Source organism: Labeo rohita, chromosome 6 (assembly GCF_022985175.1).
Source record: "Labeo rohita strain BAU-BD-2019 chromosome 6, IGBB_LRoh.1.0, whole genome shotgun sequence".
Taxonomy (NCBI): Eukaryota; Metazoa; Chordata; class Actinopteri; order Cypriniformes; family Cyprinidae; genus Labeo; species Labeo rohita.
Window position 1 is genome coordinate 8,168,256 of NC_066874.1, and position 20,093 is coordinate 8,188,348.

The window sequence follows — 20,093 nt, forward strand, 5'->3', positions numbered from 1 at the left end:
ATTTTTTACATGCTCACAGCAGCATGTTGTGGATGTATTGGCAGTAGCAAGTCTCTGTACTCGCTCTGCCACAGCTGCAGATCTATTCTGCCAAAACCAAACACATTAAAATTGTCATGTACATTACCATGCCAATCTCTCCAGAGTTGTCATGACAGAACTACTATTATTGCAAAGAAAATACTCCTATTTTTACATAGTGTACTAGAAACTATCGCTATTTGCACTTAGTGTAAACAGCATATTGCTAAAAAGTACTGCTATTTTAACTTGGTGTGAATAAAATTCATTGCTACTTGCACTTAATAGCTAATCTATCACTGACAAAAAGAAAATCTATGACACCACAGGACAATATTCAATACCTGGCAAAACTTGAAATGGTTGATGTGCAGCATTCTGCTCTATTTCAGTAAAAATAATTGAGTAAATATGGTAATTGGGATTTACTGACACTTAATTGCATGCTATATGCAATCCAATTAGCTGAACTTTTGTGCCTTTTGACTTATCCATATAGGACTACTTACACACTCGTAATGTTCAAGTCGCAAATTAGTACATTTAAATTATAATAAGTTAAAACCTTGAATTTGACATTATTACAAAGTGCACTTTTAAAAGTATACATAAATGCTTTAGGAAACAGTCATGAAGGTACTTATTTAAGTACACAAAAGTGGCATTTACTAATAAATTTTCAAATATACTTTTAAGGTTAAAAGTACAGTGCAAGTGCACATTCAATACAATTAAGCACACTTCTTTTTCACAAGGGTATGGTACCATTTGTAAAGGTCAAGATGTCTCAGTATAAAAAAAACTGTGTATGAAAGCATGTGTGCTCTGAGAAGGATACAGTCAACGATGCATCCTCCCTGGATGTTCCCACTTTGAGAGAAATGAAGTTGAATGAATTTCCCAAAGCGACTGGAGTTGTTGTTGTAGACTGTTTTGGCATTTCCAAATGCTTCCATTATGGGACTGCAAAAGAAAGAAAAGTATAAATGTTGTGGATTTGTATGTGCATATAAAAGTGCTTACATGGTGTGTTAAAAGACAGTTCACCCAAAAAAGAAAATTCTGTCATTAATTACTCTCATATCGTTTTAAGACCTTTGTTCATCTTCGGGAACACATTAATATATTTATGATGAAATGATGAAAAGTCTATGCAGAGTCAGAAGGCTCTCAGAGGTGAATAAAGGTCACTTACGGGTTTGGAATGACTTCAGGGTGAGTAATTAATGACAGAATTTTCATTTTTGGGTGAACTATCCCTTAAGGAATGTGTTTTACCTGCTCTGTACGATGGCTTGCTCCACACGTGTGCTCTTCTCCGTAGGTGGCGTCCCGGCAGAGTTTTGGCTCATGACAGACAGGAACTGTAGCAGTAGTTTAGTGCTCTCTGTTTTCCCAGCTCCACTTTCACCACTGGTAAACACACATGCACACATTCATTTGTGACCTTCACTGACATTTGTGCTACCCTGATTGAATTTGCAATGCTGTGAAATCTGATAGCAGTCTGTGGCAAAGGTCTAAGCCACAACTGCTCAAATTCAGCCTTTAGGTTTAACACAAATGAGATTAGTAAACTAATACCAACATCCTTTACAAGATAATAAAAGTGTTCAAAAATTCACTACAGTATATTTTTCCAGTAAGAAGTGATAGTGATATCTCTAAGGAACACAAGGGCAAATGGATAATATGTATTCAGGGTCTATTTGTTTATAACAGATGCCATATTGTGAGACAGACCTGTTTATTTTTTCATTTCTAATGTATATGTATGAAAGTCCTGTTTATTTGGCAAGTGACTCAGTAACCAATCAGAGGTGTTTAAATGAATCACTCACAGAGGCAATCCATTCAAAATGGCAAACATTTGTTTAGTACGTGCTAATAGGAAGATTGACATTTTTATGGTTATAACTATCATCAGGTATCATTCTTGGAGTAAAAAGATAACTGCTTTGTATGGTCATACTCATATCAGTCTATGAATAATATACAATCACTGCTTTTCAATACTTTATAAGCACATTTCACTGAAAATCTCTTATTTATTGTATTTTTTGTTCTGAGTTTGTCTGTTTATCTAGATCAAATAAAGTGTTTGGAGGTTTCATATTACCTGATTAGCACACATTGGCTATCATGTCTCTTCCACAAACAGCGGTAGCACTCATTGGCAATAGCAAAGATATGTGGTGGCAGCTCGCCCAAATGATGCTGACTGTACAGCTCCACTGCAGAGGGATCATACAGCCCTCTGATCTGCTTATAAGGATTCACAGCCGCCAGGATAGAACCTATGTTAGTCTGAGAGACAGAGAAAAAGCGTCAGTAAGTAAAGGAATATTGAGTGTAATAAAGGCAGCAATCAGTAAAACAATAAAACCAGCTTACTGAAACAAATGCATGCATATTTTAATTTACACCCAAAGAAAAAGGGAAATTTCAAAGGAAATCAGTATGTGATCAGGTCACATTTCACATCTGGTTGTGTCAGTGGGCCATGAGAGGATTGTGGATGATGTTTGTCTTTATCTATGAGCACTGTGACAACATAAATCCATCTCATTTAATATTGACTGCATTAGATGCTGGATTTATTAATGTGTTTATGTGTGGGTGTGTGATTGTAATTTTCATATACTGTCTCTAACAACACCCATGCTGACTGGCAGTAATGAGATTTACTGATCTCATCACTGGAACAGCAGTGATGAAATTAAATTGAGACATTCCTGGAGAGGCGCCAGCACATCTAGACACAACATTATGGACATTACACAAATACAAAAAAATATCACAGTATATTATTTGCAGTTCTGAAAGTGTGTCAGTGTTGTCCTTACAAAACATATTTTGTTGCTACTGCCCCAAGAGGGCGCTAGAGAGAAAAATCATTCTCATTCAGGTCGACCACGTCTTGGTGTTTCAGATGATTTAGATAACCACTGCTATCAGTCATCAAATTCAGATGCTAGCAATGCAGTGCATCCTGGGAAAGGTGAATTACAGTATCCATTTACTAAGATGGGATAAGAGAGCATTCACATTCACTCCACTGAGCACATGACACAAATCTGCAGCAAGATCAACAATACAAGCAAGACCAGCCAATTATAGCCTTGCATGGTGTTTTATTTTTTATTCAAATGACAGGGAAATTTATATGAGCAATTTTCAGATGCTGATAGTGAAATGCTATTCCAGCTCTACAAATAAAAAGCATTGCAGTGACCTTCGCTAATCGTAGAAACATCCATACATAATTTCCTGTATTGCAAATGAGAACTAGACTGATTCATCATACCGTGTCTCATAAACCATGCACAAATATACCAAGATAAACAACCATACATCTATTATCTCACTTGTTCGAGCAGGTTATTGGACTGTACTCTGAAATGGGTTTTGATTGCATGATGTGTTTTGGGTGTACATGACTGTTGGATGTTTTTGTCCCTCTGCAGTGAACTAAACAGGGCAGGTCATGTTCACAACTGTTGCTAGTAACTACCTCTGACACAAGGACTGAGCCTTTATAAATAGTTCCAGTGCCTGTAAAAGAGCCATTTATACTAAAACAATACCAAACAATTTGATACATTGTATCACAGTGTGGACAATGTCCAATATAGTGCAACTGGATAAATTGTAGAAGTGTGGGCAATATGCAATATAGTAATGTAGCTTAATCAGTAAAGAATTCAATTCATGTGTGGCTAGTTGCATTTAAAGGTAGGTTGTTTATTTTATATTGGCTCATCTAATTATAATTTAGCGCCTGAACTATACATTTTATAATGTGTGAAAAACAATATTTTATTTTGTCTCATATATGATATTGTAGTATCTATTGAATCACAATTTATCTTTTGTCCATATAGTGGAAGTCAATGACCAAAACAGGCTGATTATCAGCATTCTTCAAAATATGTTCCAAAACTTTATGTTCCAAAAAAAGTTACAAATTTGGAACAACATGAGGGTGGGTAAATGATGACAAAATGTTTAGTTTTGGGTGGACTATGCATTTAAAACTTCTCATTTCAGTTAGCTTTATATTTTTAAGCTACCATGCACGTAAATTTAAGTTATGTCACTTTAAAACTAGTTCTGGGTGAGTTAAAGGGTTATTTCACCCAAAAATGAAATTACTCACCCTCATGTTGTTCAAACACAAATTAATTTTTTTATTTTTGGTGAAATCCGAGAGCTTTCTGACCCTAATTCTCGCAGCTTCATAACATTTTGATTGAATCACTGATGTCACATGGCCTATTTTAATGATGTCCTTACTAACTTTCTGGGCCATAAAACATTTCAATTGTGTTGCTGTCTATGAAGGGTCAGAAAGCTCTCGTATTTCATCAAAAACATCTTAATTTCTGTTCCGAAGACGAACAAAGGTCTTACGGGTTTGGAACGACATGAGGATGAGTAATTAATGACAGAATTTTCATTTTCGGGTGAACTATCCCTTTAAAACCTGCCTGATGGAAGATTAAAAAGAATCTGATATATATAAAAGCTGTGTAATCATGCTGAAAACTTCCAGTATCCTTGTCTCTATTCCTTTCAATCCTTACAAAGAGGGATTTACTGGTTTTAAGGTCTATTTCTATGGATTTTTCAAAGGTCAAGCTGGAATGTTTGGATCATAATGCAGACAGTGAGTCATAGCAGTCCCTCCAGGGTACAACTCTAAACCGGCAGTCTGGGATGTATGGCTCTGTTAGACCAATGAGGTTACAGCCTGCACTCACCACCCAATCACGTGACCCTTCTCTTTGTCAGCATCATCCATAAGACCCTATAGTGGCACACATTTATTTAAACATGTCCAGAGGGCCTATTCTTTGATTTCTCTTTTTGTGTCTCACACACAGATGCTGTTACAGTGCGTGAAATATACAGTATACACTGTATGAGTGCTAAAAGTGAGTTGAATTTCCCACATATGAGCATTAATGCAAGTTTAATTTAAGAACAGATGGTTAATAGTCAGATTCTGGATTTCGCAATTCAGTTTCACAATAATACTTAATGCTATTTTTAGCATTAATTCTGACCCCTAATTATAAAACCATCTGTACATTGAGCACTTGCAGAGCGATTTGTCAGTTATAAACTTTTGTTAATACAATTTATGTTGCACATATATCCAACTAACATTTGAAACTTATTCATCATCTACATTAATTCACCATCTTTTCTGATGTATTATAAAAGCTGTATACACTACCAGTCAAAAGTTTTTGAACAGTAAGATTTTCAATGTTTTTTTAAAGAAGTCTCTTCTGCTCACCAAGCCTGCATTTATTTGATCCAAAGTACAGCAAAAACAGTAAAATTGTGAAATATTTTCACTATTTAAAATATTTAAAAAGTTTTCTATTCCTGTGATTTCAAAGCTGAATTTTTAGCATCATTACTCCAGTCACATGATCCTTCAGAAATCATTCTATTAGTCTTATTTGCAGCTTAAAAAACATTATCATTATTATGTCGAAAACAGCTGAGTAGAATTTTTCTGGTTTCTTTGATGAATAAAAAGTTCAGAAGAACAGCATTCATCTGAAATAGAAATCTTTTGTTACATAATAAATATCTTTATTATCACTTTCGATCAAGTTAAAGCATCCTTCCTAAATAAAAGTATTAATTTCTATCATTAGAAAAAAAAAAAAAAATATATATATATATATATATATATATATATACACTGACTCCAAGCTTTTAAATGGTATAGTGTATAATGTTACAAAAGCTTTTTATTTTAGATAAATGCTGATCTTTGGATATTCCTGTTCATCAAAAAATTCTGAAAAAATTTACTTAACTGTTTTAAATATTGTTTCTTGAACAGCAAATCTGCATATTAGAATGATTTTTGAAGAATCATGTGACACTGAAGACTGGAGTAATGATGCTGAAAATTTAGCTTTGATCACAGGAATAAATTACATTTTAAAATATATATTCAAATAGACAGCAGTTATTTTAAACAGATAAACATTTGTGCTATCATTTACAGTACATATTTTAATATCAGTTTTGTCTGAAAACCCAGTTTGGAATGTATTATGTTTCGGATGTTTTTCTTGAAGAAGGACAATTCCTTAATCAAACAGGGTTTCCTTTCAGTCTCAGGCCGAGATGTTTTGAGTTAATATCACTTTGCTAAACTAAGGCAGGAAACTCCAGTTCCTCTCTTAGCCAGTCAGATTGCTGTCCACCCTTAAACTCAGAATACAAAACAACTCAGGATTGATTACACAGGAAAGAGGAGTGAACCCTTATGCTTAAACTGCCATCCTGACCTACTTTTTCACAAAGAACTGGCATGAGGAAAAGTAGAGAGAATCCCTGGAGAAAATGTGAAAATCTCAATTTATTATATTAAGGATGTTGCGATTTTAGCTCAAAGGGAAATTTATATAAATAATTACAATTAATTATGATTAATTACAATTATTTATATCAGCTGCCAGTAGTAACTGTAGCAGAATTAATTTTCCATCAACTAATCTGTTCGCCCAGCGAACATTCAGTAAAATTGTAAAATCAACTCTAAGAAATGATATTTTCTTGGCTACAGAAAATAACTTTCTTAAAGTACCATTGCATTAGAGCATGTAGCTCGAATCGGAATCGTAAAGGGACATTAATTTGCAAGGCAGAATCAGAATCAAAACTCATGTAATTTGTGCACAATAGTTTATTAACGAAGGACTAACACATAACTAATCTAAACAAACAAACATGAAGTCACTCATACATGGGGGGATAGTCAGTGAGAAGCAGTTAGAGAGAGACAAGGAAATGAAGCTATGAAAGAGTCAGTTAACCACCTGCTGTGAAACCATCAGTGTTATCTACAGCTTATACTAAACCTCTGTATGTTTAGTTAAGTGTACGATACTTGCATTGCCTTGGTCGTCGAACAAGTGTCCAAATGCAGTCTCTGGTGAAAGATGGTTTGGAGCAGTGGTGGGTTTTGGAATTGCAATCACGTTTCTCCGGGTCTGAAGAGTGGTGAATTCCAAAGATGTTCTGACTCAATGGTGACTGGGAGTTTCTTCCCATGTGAAAGTGAAGAAGAACCAAGAGCTGAGAGGGACTCAGCTGAAGTCCTGTGATCCTTGGGGAATGGAAAGACAAGGCCGCAAGGCCTGGCGCGTGCTTAGGGAAGTCCTGAAGAGTTCTAGCTCATCTTCTTAGGTTCTCCAAGAACCACTGACTGACTGAGGCGAGTCATGAAGATGAATTCCAGGGTTAAGTCGAACTGTCTGGCTCTTTGTGGTCGAGAGCCACAGCTCTGTATGTTGGGCCTGTCGGGCCCGCCGGGCACGCCCTGTGCCGGCTCCGGCTCCCCGTGGGTTCCTCCACACGGGCAGCAATCGGAAGATGTTGCAGACGAAGGAGAAAGTGAAGAAGAAGGAAGAACTAGGGACGTGGTCAACCGTTTGCCTTTAAGCTCTCTGGAGGCTGCGCCTCCAGGAGGTCCATGAACCAATGGTAACTTTCACCTTCGGAGAGAAAGTTTATGACTCTTTGTCCGTGAGCATGGTATTTTGCATATGTAATTCGACTGGGTGTTGATGCAAAACTACTAGGTTTCTTAAAACACTAATATGTTGCATAGGTATCAACATCTAATTTACACCATCTTTTAGATCATCAACATACGAATTAAAAGAGACCAAACATGACATAGGTGCTTTATACAACTAGTCATCTATCATAACGCATGCATAAAACAGTAGAAAGACAAATAAAAATACAACAGACAAAATTAAAATACAATGCAGTAATACTGTACACAATGACCTGGGCTATGTGTGATAGGAAGGTCAAAGAAAGGTTTGTCTGGGAATGAATAGGAAAGAGTCTATAGGCATTGTGTCTTTCCTATGGCAAATGTAGCATGGGCAGATGTGCATTCCTTGAAGCAATAAAACCTCTTATCAGATAGTCACCGTGGCAACTAAGCCCTTTTGGGGTGTTATTTGCTTTGGGGGTTGTCTTCAAACTCCAGCATGTAGCTGGGTTGTTGGTTTTAAAGATTATTTGTTAAATGTAACAAATAACTGTATGTCTGATTGGTCCAGATGCTACAAGGATCTTGACATTAATGATAGTAACACTTTGACGTAGAACACTTAGATGCTTGTTTTTTATCACTTATATTGGTCAGTACAGTATAGAGAGGAAAGGAAATGATTCAAGAGTTCAACTCAACATTAGAACCACGGCTCAATGTGTTGAAGCATGTGTGTTAAACACAAGGCCACAGCTCTGACTAATCCTCCTTTTTGTCTGCCTCCATCTTGTCTGAAGATCAATCCAATTGCAATTAAATAAAATGATGATATGCAAGATGTAAGATTCTTACATAGATGTTGTCTTTCTGGTATCGCTGATGAAGGTTGTGCATAATGGCGGCCTCATGGAGCTCTGCCAGTGTGGACATGTCCTCCACTCCATCTATGCTGCTCTGGTGCATGGGGGACACCTTCTCCCTGTTTACCTCTGCCTGCTGCAGGTACACCACCTGAAAGACCGAAACAGACAGAGTGGGCTTAACAAAATAACACAGCTTCCACACAAAACAACCTGCTGATACACACAGATGCATGAGTAGTATATCACAAAAGGGGTGAGGATCCTTCCTGGGCAATTTTAAGGGAATGCCTGCAGTTGAATAATGCATTAGTATAACAGCAGGGTTCCCACTTTTCTGTTTTGTAGAGTTTCAGTGTGCTGAGGCCTTCCTTTACCGTTTATATCCACCAGGCACTTCTTCACAAAAACACCAGACACTTTGCCAAGTAGAGAGTACAGCCTGGCCTATTTAAGCTCAGCAAAAAGGAAATTCTTAATAACATTAAACATGTTTTTACATTTGTAATATGTAGCTTATAAATGTCAAGGGATAGCCATTTAATTCCATAGTATTTTTTTCAATGGCTACCATCAACTGTTACCAACAGCAGACATTTAGGGTGAGTAAATGATGACAGAATTTTCTTTTTTTTTTTGGGTGAACTATCCCTTTAAGTAATTTTGAAGAAATATTATTGTCATGAAATGTGCTGGGAAGAACGACGGAGATGTAGATAAGTAAAACAGTCTTTAATAAATTCAAAAACACAGGGTAATCCACACAAGGAACAAGGAAGACACATGTACATAACTTCCTAGAACCGACAAAGGACAAAGGAGGAACACACAGACTGGAACTTAAATACATGGGGTAACAAAACAAAAATGGAACTGGGCAAAACAAAATAGAACACACATGGGGAGGAAAAGCACAACAGAACAGGTCCATAAACCTTAAAATAACCCCCCGAAAGGCATCCTCGTGCCATAGAATAAACAGAGGGAGGGCTTAGTGGGAACTTGGGAGCAGGCTCGGGAGGATACCCGGGTGGAGGACGGCAAACAGAGTCCAAGGTGGAGATGACAGAGGGAGGAGCCAAGGAGGAAACAGGAGGAACCGGGGCGGACCAGATGGAAGGAGGAGCCAGGAAGACGACAGGAGGGACCCAGATCAGGAGGAGCCAGGCGGGACCCAGGCCACATCCACGATGATGACCCATGGTGGAGCCAACGGAGGGAGGAGCCATGGAGGAGGAAGGGCCGACTGAAGGCGACGGAGCAGGTGGCAGAAGAGCCCGAAGTATAGACAGAGAGCCGATGAGCCAGGGTGACGAGGAGGATCCGGGAGGCAGAGGTGGAACTGATGGCTCCGGCGACCGATGCGGAGGCATGGATTCGACAAGCCGCGGTAGAGCAGGAGCGACAGAGGACCAAGGTGGAGCCGAAGGGATGGAGGAGCCTGACGGAGCTGGATAGACGAGTCGAAGCCGGAGTGGAGTCCCGAGGCGCAGGATGGTCGACGCCAGATCAAGGCGGAGCCGGAAGGGATGAGGGAGCCCGGCAGAGCCAGTGGACTGCTGTGGAGAGGAGGGAGCTAGGAGCCATGGTGGAGCCGCTGGGCTGACGGGCTGAGGCAGAGGCTGGAGACGGAGATCCTCCAGCCATGACTGCGATGGAGACTGGCAGACCCACGGTGAGACCACCGCACAGATGGTGGGCTAAGGGTGAGCAGAGGGGCTGCCAGGCAACAGCAAAAGTGGAGGCAGGAGCAAGCGGGAGGGCTCTCGGGGCTGCCATTGGGAACAGAAACCTCTCTGGGCTGGACATGGAAACCGGAGTCCTCTCTGGTCAGAATGTGGAAACCGGTGCCCTCTCTGGTCAGAATGTGGAAACCCTAGCCCTCTCTGGGCTGGATGTGGGAACAGGGGTGATAGAGGGCTCCGAAGAGGGAGGGAGGAGAGGGGGCAGGTCAGCATCTCAGTCTATTAGGTCCTCCTCCACATTCCTTATACCCAGATCCATTAAAAGCTCAACCTCAGCCATGGTGCAGTGGGCGGAGCGTCTCTCCACGATCTCACTGGCCTCGGATCTATCCCTCGAGGTGAGTGTTTTAGCTGGCTCACGCACCTGGACTGACGTCAAACACAGCTCTGCCTCTGTGGCGATTCTAAGCTCTGTCGCTCCTTGATGTGATAGCTTGTCGGTCGTGGTGGGCTGGAGCAGGAGAAGGAGGTATTCAGGGTGGGCAAGGGGATCCATAGGGAACAACGGAAACAAAAAAATCACTGAATAAAATGAAGAATCAAAACGGAGGAATCAAATGGAAGTTAATCACACAGGAACAGGAACAAAATCAAATATGGGCATAGAACACACAAGGGGGAAAACTAGGACATATATATATATATTATTTTTAAATATATATATATTTTTTTACATTTTACAATAGGTTGTACACACAATACAGAAAAAGATCAGTCACTACTTCAGTCACACTGTGACTTTAATATCAAGAGACAACTATAATTAAGACATTTACATGTTGATTTCCTCAAAAAATGAGGGTTTGCAGCCCCTTTGATAAGAGTCATTATTTTTTTCCAATTTGGTGAAGCTATTGCTGCACAAACTATACACTTCATCTTTAATATCTATGTAAATTACATGAACTTTGATAAAAGGTTCTTTGCTTTATTTGAGTGGACAGAACAAAAGCAAGAGACATTCTCTCTCTCCTTCTCAGCATTCAGTCTATTTTATTTCTTCTGAAACCTCACTCGTGTCACCCGTTGCCATGGTAACCAGAGAGCACAGCCCAGTTCATGAAGGGAGAGCTGAGAGCCTGACAGATTAAAAATCAATACAGCCACTAATGTACGTGTGTGCGTGCTGTTTACTTCAGGTATGGATTTATGAGCTGTTTCTATTCAAACCCATTAAATCAGCCACAATCTTTTTAAGTGCACACACATGTACATATATCCCAGCAGTGGAGGGCAAGACAGAGAGAGAGTTATGTTTGCCTTAGTTACATGCTGTTAAATTGGGGTCGACAGACTGAAGAGAAGAAGGAAAGGTCAAAGTTTATGAGCTGAGACAAGTTGCTGCTAATCAATACAACTGACGGAAATGACATTGACCTTCCAGAATCCGGATCAGAATCAAACCCTGTTTAGAAATATAAAGAAACAAACCTGAATTTTGAAAGAAATAACACTGGATTTTTGGACTGCATATTTGGGTGTGTGTTTTCAAGAGAGAGCCCAGAATTAAGAAGCATAATATACTGTCAAATCTCTGTATCACTTGTGTATGCTTTAGATAATTTGCTGGTATTTATACCTTTGTGTTCGTGTAAGTGTCTGTCTGATCATATAGCCTATCATGCTTATTTAACAAGCTTATCTTAAATAGCATTTGAGGGCCACTTCTAACGTTCAGTCAAAGCTATTGAAGACCTGAAATATAGCACAAAAGTCTACTACTCAATATTTTTATTACACTTTCATGATATGGTTTTTGGACCTTGATGGTAACTAGCATACATGACTAACATACACCCAGCCAACAGGGAACATATTCAGAATTTTGACTGGCGTTTTGGCAAAGGAACAAAGGTTCTAGCAACAATAATGGAATATTTGTTCAAAGTTCTAGTTATTAATAGTTATTAATAATGTCCTCTTTGATAATCTGATAATGTTCCTTGCCGTGTCGCCTCTGGCTTGCTTAGTTGGGGATGCTTAATTTCCAGCAATACTGTATACTATTTGAACTGACCTGAGCTAGATGATGACATCACTGAATTCAATGAAAGGAAAGGATGTGTGTGGCGACCCATACTTGGAATTTGTACACACAGTAGTGAACAAACACCCGGAGCAGCTGTGGCGCCCGGGGAGTAGTTGGGGAGACTCACCTCAGTTGTGGTATTGAGGGTGGAGAGAGCCCTGGTTATTCACTCCACCCACCTTCAATCCCTGCCGGACCTGGGACTCAAACCCATAAGAAGCTGGCCCGTACGGGGTGCTGAACTGCCTTTAACTGAAAATTGAGTTTTTACTATTGTCCTTTTGCATTATTGACACACTATTTACCTACTGTGAAGCTGCTTTGACACAATCTGTATTGTTAAAAGTGCTATATAAATAAAGTTGACTTGACTTGTTCAGCAAAAGAGAACTATCTGAGAGATGCGTGCATGTGAAGACGGTGCTCATAGAGCCCAGGAGTTATTTTTGCCGCTTTATAGGCCTTGAACAGTTAAATACACACTTTTTGTCAAAACGCCCATCTTTGCAAATATCCTCATAAACACAGTAATTTAGGTCTGAGGTGAAACTTACAGCTGAGAAAGAAAACACATGTGTAAGAGTATATTGGATCAGGGCAGCTCTTAAAGTGACAGCAGTCTAATGTTCCCACTGTCTTTTTTATTCTTATTAAATTAAAGGAGACCTATTACGTCCCTTTTTACAATATGTAATATAAGTCTCAGGTGTCCCCAGAATGTGTCTGTGAAGTTTCAGCTCAAAAATACCCCACAGATCACTTATTATATAATTTGGATGATGGCGATATTGAACAGAAGCACAAACACGCTGTTCATGTCTCTTTAAGTGCAAATGAGCTGCTGCTCCCCGCCCCCTTTTCCAGAACATGGCTGTGCCTTTACAGCTCGTACCTCAGATACTCTGCCAACAACATTTGTTTGGTTTTGATTATCATGTCTATCACGCTGAAGCCGTATTAGTTTAAACTTCTGATATAGGGTTTTCTGAGCGCACACATCCGAAGCACGCACACAGAAAGCGGCTGTCACACGGCATGTGAGTACTAAACTAAGTTCTCTTTCATGTCTTATTGCGCTTAAACTGTTAAGCTAAGACTGTCTTAGACTGGTTTTGTGCTCCAGGGTCACATTTGTAAAAAAAGTTTTTGTTGTTGTTGTTGTTTTTTAAATAAAAATGCATAAAACAAATGCAAATGTTTTCAGTTAGGGTTAGGGTTAGGTTACCATATTTATTTATAACTTACTGTATATAAAAACAACAGCAGTATATGTAATGTCCCCATTTAGAGAGCTACGTAAATGTGTATGTTTGGTTATGAGTCTGTGATGTTTGTAAGTTTAGACGCTAAAAAGAGGAGATGAGGAGGTCTTCATGCTCCATTTTCTCCACCCACCCACTCACACATGCACACAAGCACACAGTCGCTCCATCTCTCTCCCCTCAGTGCATGGATATTCCAGCAAATCTGTTTGATGTTTGAAGCTGCTTTGCATGATTCAGGCGAAAGCTGAAAAAAGCGCATAGGAGAGAGATAGAGAGACTATAAGCACCAGTGACCTACATTCACACCTATAGAGAAATAGAAGCGAAACAGAATGCAGGGGGCCCTGAGATGCATGTTTATATTTGAATTAAAAACATAGCCCACATGGAGTTAGACACTGAAAAACAGTGAGATGTGACATAATAGTTAAAGACATCTGTTTGTCTGTGCATATAGACCAAAAATTATATCTAAGATGTAATAAAAGAACGTCCTGTGTGAAAGACACCTCAGTTTAAGCTTAAAAAGACTAATGACCAATTGGATTGCTGGCGACTACAGGCCAGTAATAGGCTTGTGTTCAGTGATATGTAAATAACACAAACAATATATGGATTTTTTTAATGCGCCTCAATGTGAAATTATTTAGAAATAGCTCTCACATACATGATGACACACGGAAAGGCCATCTCAGGAGGGGGTGGGTAAGACGCCTTGGAGCGCTGTAGCTCAGAGTTGCATTAAACTCTTATAGTTAACTTCTCAAATTTAGGTCACAGTCTATATTTGTGCCTCAGAGTTCTTAAATCCTATAACAAACCTGTGAACGCTTTAGGTGAACTTGCACACGCACACACACACACACACACACACTGAGGCACTGAAGCAGAAGACTCACTTCAGCGTGAATTGTAGGAAGGAGATACTCACTGACCAATGCTCCGGAGGGCTCACACAAATACACACCCACCAAAAAAACCCACATACAGTTATTCCAGCTGATACCGAGAAATATGCGACAAAACACCAGATTTACTGATATACTGACAAAATATACAAAAGCAGTCACTTAAATTCTAATTCAACCTGAAAGGACAAGGCCAACATTATGACCATCGACATTATAAGTGACCTTTTTCACATCCTCAAATTCAACCTAAAAGGACAAGGCTGACAATGCAATCTTCTATGACGGAATCAAACTCTTTACCAACACAATATACCCCTGCTAGCATAACTACATTACAAAAGCATTTTACAGTCGTGAGAAGGTTATTAAAACACTTTTACCCTATTCTCATAAAGGAATAGTTCACCCAGAAATGTCAGTTTGCTGAAAATGTACGCACCCTCATTAAAATGTGCATGAGTTAGTTTCTTCATCAGAACAGATTTGGAGAAATGTAACATTATATGACTTGCTCACTAATGAATCCACTGCAGTGAATGTGTGCCGTCAGAATAAGATGATAAAAAACCACATGACTACAGTGCATCAGTTAACATCTTGTGAAGCGTTTGTATTAAATTCATGAAGATGTTTTTAACTTCAAACTCTTGCTTCTGGCTAAAATATGAGCCCTCTATCCATAATATTGATTTCTGCAGTAAAAAGTCATTTTACCTAAGCCGAGAGTGAAATATGCACAGATCAAGGACTGTTTACAAGTGAAAACAGGCAAAATATGTGGTGAATTTTGAAGTGAGAGGACAGCAGGGAATGGACTTTTTTTACTAGAGGAAGAATCAATATGGATTATGGACTGGTATTTTGTTTCTTACAAACACAGCTTTTCATAAAATGTTAATCGATAGATTGGTGTTGTGTGGATTATTTGTGGATTATTGTGATGTATTCATCCGCTGTTTGCTGGGTTTGTAGAGATTCTGTAAAATTAAATTCCAGGACTATCAAGGACTTTTCAAGCACTACTTTTTGGATTTTTAGAGACTTCAATCAGATCTCACTTATCGAACAATGTCTTCTATTTCAAATTTTTAAAAAGAAAGATAGATAGATAAAAAAAACTAATAAAAAAAATTGCAAAAATAAAGTGAAGCACATGCAAAGTATTACTACTGAAGTATTATAAAGTATACTACACTTTTACTGTAGTAAAACTACAGTTATTTTTCTTAAGAGATTTGTATTTGTGTATATTTTTTATAACTGTAGTGCCTTAATGGTTTGATATTTTCTACTGTTTAAAAAAAAATCAGAAAAAAAGACTTGTGAAATCGCTCTGAAATCCTGTTTTGAAACAAATGATGCGAAATGATTCACAAATCCGTTCCGATCTAAATCAAATGATTTGCGTTACACGCTATGAAGTCCCGATCTCAATCAAACGATTTGCAATACGCGATCCGATTGGAGCGTTTTGAAATAATAAATCATTTTGCGACGCAAAAAACTGATTCAGAGTTTCGAAAAGCTTCGTTTCACCCACCACTACGTACTTCTTAAAATCATTACAGGCAATATTGACATTCGAAAATGAATAGTGAAGTTACTAGTGAATCGCTTGAAATTAATGATCGAGTGACATCCAGCGTAAAAGACTCGATTCGGTTTGTCTGTTCCTCTTTTCACATCTTCAGCCATGATTACACGGCACTGTATCTAAGAAATAAGTGTTTAATTTTGTCAATAAGCAAAATTTGCACAATTAAAAAAAAAAAAAAAAAACACTATACTGACACTGTCTTTCAATAATTCAAGCACTTTTCAAGTACCTCTTCAGGAATATTGCTATTTTCAAGGGTTTTCCAGACCTTAAATTTAAATAAAGTCAAAGTCAAGTACTTCAAGCACTTTAAGCACCTTGTACAAACCCTGTGTTTGTACTCTCATTCTGACGGCACCCATTCACTGCAAAGGATCTACTGGTAAGCAAGTCATGTAATGCTCAATTTCTCCAAATCTGTTCTATTGAAGAAACAAACTCATCTACTCTTTAACTCATCTTCATCTTGGATGGCTTGAGGGTGAGTACATTTTCATATTTATGATATTCATATTTATAACTTTTCATATTTGGTGAACTATTTCTTTAATAAGACAGGGGGTTGTTGTTTATGCAAAATTTAATATAACAAATATAATTTTTCATAATGTTGCAAAAACGTAGCAAGTTGATCTGATTGAATTTTCTTGGGTACATTTGTACATCATAGTTGAGGTTTCTAAAATGTTTCAGTTCACACATACAATCCATACAAGCATGCATGCATGCCTACTGTAGTACTCATTCTGTCCCAGTAACTCGGTCAGAACCACTGCAGGAATGGGGTCACACCCATACTTAACTAAATTATTAACCAAATCAGAAACGAGAGCGAGAGCGAGAAATAAAGCAAGGGAAAGAGAGAGAGAGAGAGAGATGTCGCTTTGCATCCAGCCCTGTACTATACAATGCCTTAAAATCCACATTAAAAATTCAGCATTCTCTAACAGGGTTGCCATTTCAGAACAAATCCCCCACACACGCAAAACTATTTTTCTACTCCTTTAAACCAAGACTTTAGGATTAGCTCTGGGCTAAAACAATGGCTGAGAAGACCTCCAGAAAGACAGTTTGGAAGATGTTGGGGTTTCCTGGAGAGGCTGCCTGAGACCCAGCAGAAGGCTGGATCTGTGTATTGATTTATGGAGGAGGGTCTGGACTACTGCAGAGAAAGCTACTGAATATTCTCATGTCAGCACAAGCTCTCTGGTGTTCAGGGCATGAATCATCAAGGTTACCAGCACACAGGAAATATTGGGGAAATATAGACTCCTCAAAACCTAAAGGATGTTTTTCATGCGTTTTTGAAATCAACCTTGGACTGAGCTGTAGAACTGGGAAGTTTGAATCATTTTAGAGATTCTGTTCATTCAGATACCCATTTTAAATGATTGGTGGGAAAAAGATTACATATTTATTTGAGTTACCACTAAAAAGTGTTCCTAAATAGCATTTTACACCATCTTTTGTTGCTAAAATTAATATTTATTTTATTGCTTCTTTTACTACTATGTTTTTGAGTAATTTACACTGAGAGGGAAAGTTCTGCTAGTCATCATTTAATCACCCTCACCCTCAAGTCTTAAAAACAACATTAAAAAAGGTGAAACTGTGAATTGTGATCTTGTATGAAAAAAAGCTATGATGTGATATTCATGCCATATTGCCTACACCTACCAAGCACACACATGAATGAACATATGCAACACACACACATGCAAACAAAAATGTTTGTATACAAAAACAAACAAGCTTCCTTTATGCATCTGTACATACAGATAACCCTTCCCTGCTGTGCAGTCTCTCTCTCTCTGAGCTAAATGCAGGCCAGCACAGCTGTTATTATTAGCCTGACATCACAGCTCTGCCAGCTCCAACAACCCACAGCCATCACAAACTACTTACCTCGATCAGCACTGTGTCTGTGTGTGTTTGTGAGGGAGTTTAACTGCTAATACAAGCATTTGATTACAATTAAATCCAGAAACAGAGGCAGTTCTGCTCACTGAATTGTACAGAAATGTAATTAGACACCCAAAGATTGGTGTACGGACTCCATAACACTGACAAAACTATTTAGAAACTACTTAAATCTCTCTGAGGTGTGTTTTACATGAGATAATACAATCGTTCCATTTCCATTTACGCACAGGGAATAATAAAACGAAAGCCCAGCGGGACATTTATGAAGGAAATATAATAAGGCTCTCACATCATCTTTTCACAGCCATGAGAATGGAAAAGAAGCCATTTGCAAACTATTGAGTGATTTTTTTATTAATTATAACTGAGACCATCTCAAAAGATGGCTACTGCATTCAAATCCTGATGTGATTCAATGGCAGATTAACTTTATTTTCACTATTTCAGAAAGTAATTTTTTATATTTTTATCCAATACTTTTTGGACTTTTCAGGTTACCATGGTCTTTGTACTGTAGCTGTATTTACAGCCCAAGGATGAAAGTATATTCAAATCAAATTGTCAGGTTAAATGAATTTGCTTAGCACTTTTCAGACACATAGTTTCAAAAAAGATTAGCAGAAAATCTTAATGTTTATAATATCTTTATGCCTTTTAGTAGCATTTAGTCAATTACAGGTGAGCAATATAGAATATGATTTGTAACAAAACAAGCAATCGAGCAGTTGAAAAATATGCTATATAGTAAACATACAATACCAGTCAAAAGTTTTTGAATAATACGATTCTTTTTTTTTTTTTAAGAGTCTCTTCTGCTCACCAAGCCTGCATTTATTTGATCCAAAACTTTACAATATTTTTACTATTCAAAGTAACTGTTTTCTATTTGAATATATTTTAAAATGTAATTTATTCCTGTGATTTCATAGGTGAATTTTAGCATTACTCCAGTTACATGATCTATACAGAAATCATTCTAATCTGAACTAGAAAGTTCAAAAGAACAGCATTTATCTGAAATCTTTTGTGGCATTATAAATGTTTTTATCATCACTTTTAATCATTTTAATGCATCCTTGCTAAAAAAAAAAAAGTATTAATTTCTATAATTTCTTTCCAAAAAAAAAAAAAAAAAAAAAAGATACTGACTCCAAGCTTTTGAATGGTATAGTGTATAATCGTGTAGAAAAGTTTTTTATTTAAAAAAAATTATGATCTTTGGATCTTCTTATTCATCAAAGAATCCTGAAAAAAAATGTACTCAACTGTTTTAAATATTGATAATAACGATCGTAAAAATGTTTCTTGAACAGCAAATCAACATAGTAAAATGATTTCTGAAGGATCATGTGACTGAAGTAATAATGCTAAAATTCAGAAAAATTACATGGAATTAATTACATTTTAAAATATATTCAAATAGAAAGCAGCTATTTTAAATAGTAAAAATATTTCACAATGCTTTTGGTGTATGTTGGATCAAATAAATACAGGCTTGGTGAGCAGAAGAGAATTCTTTAAAAAAAATCTCAAAAATATTTGCCTGGTAGTCTATATAGTAAATTTACTTGATATTTACCCTGTTACCATCAGATTTTTCCCCTTTTAAAGTATGAATTATATTAAAAATCAAAAAGAGCTTGTGTTTACTATATTTAATGTGCTCTATGTATGTTTGTTGATAAATGTTTATATGTAAATAAAAATATTCAACAAATAAATATTCATCTCTTCAGATGACTTAAACCACTCAGTTCGTATAGATTTAATTTACAATCTCTATAAATCACCCCATATGACTATTCTGCATGTTTGCAGACAAAGCTAAACATACTGTATATATGACTTTAGATAAAGGTTTGTGACTAATCTCAATTTTTTTTTATTAATCTAACACACTGAATTTGCTGGAAATCTATCTAATTTAAAAACTTAACCTAGCAAGTTCTTATTGCTGAAAGCTAATGCAAAAGCAACTATTTCTCCAGCTTACTGGTATTTTTCAGTCTATATATAACTACATGTTGCATGTCCAGTTATCCACCTTTTTCTCAACATGGAAGCCTCGTCTGACTGGAACGGTGCTTTACATTTTTGGTGTTTCTAGTCAAATTAACATATTTTCCGATCTGATAATCTAACGTTAAACCTGCGCACATTATTATATTTAGTTATAATGAAACAGTTCCAATTCAGTTG

At 37.4% G+C, this 20,093-nt stretch overlaps 1 protein-coding gene across 1 annotated transcript in view; it reads right to left on the bottom strand.

The window, feature by feature from the left end:
* The window catches only part of myo10l1 (myosin X, like 1), a 66,026-nt gene that overhangs the window by 21,332 nt on the left and 24,601 nt on the right, over nt 1–20,093 (bottom strand). The window contains exons 3-6 of the mRNA XM_051112369.1: nt 8,417–8,575; nt 2,141–2,328; nt 1,300–1,434; nt 860–984 (exon numbers count right to left, since the gene is read on the bottom strand). Of these exons, the coding sequence (XP_050968326.1) occupies nt 860–984; nt 1,300–1,434; nt 2,141–2,328; nt 8,417–8,575 (607 nt within the window). The remainder of the gene's footprint in view (nt 1–859; nt 985–1,299; nt 1,435–2,140; nt 2,329–8,416; nt 8,576–20,093) is intronic.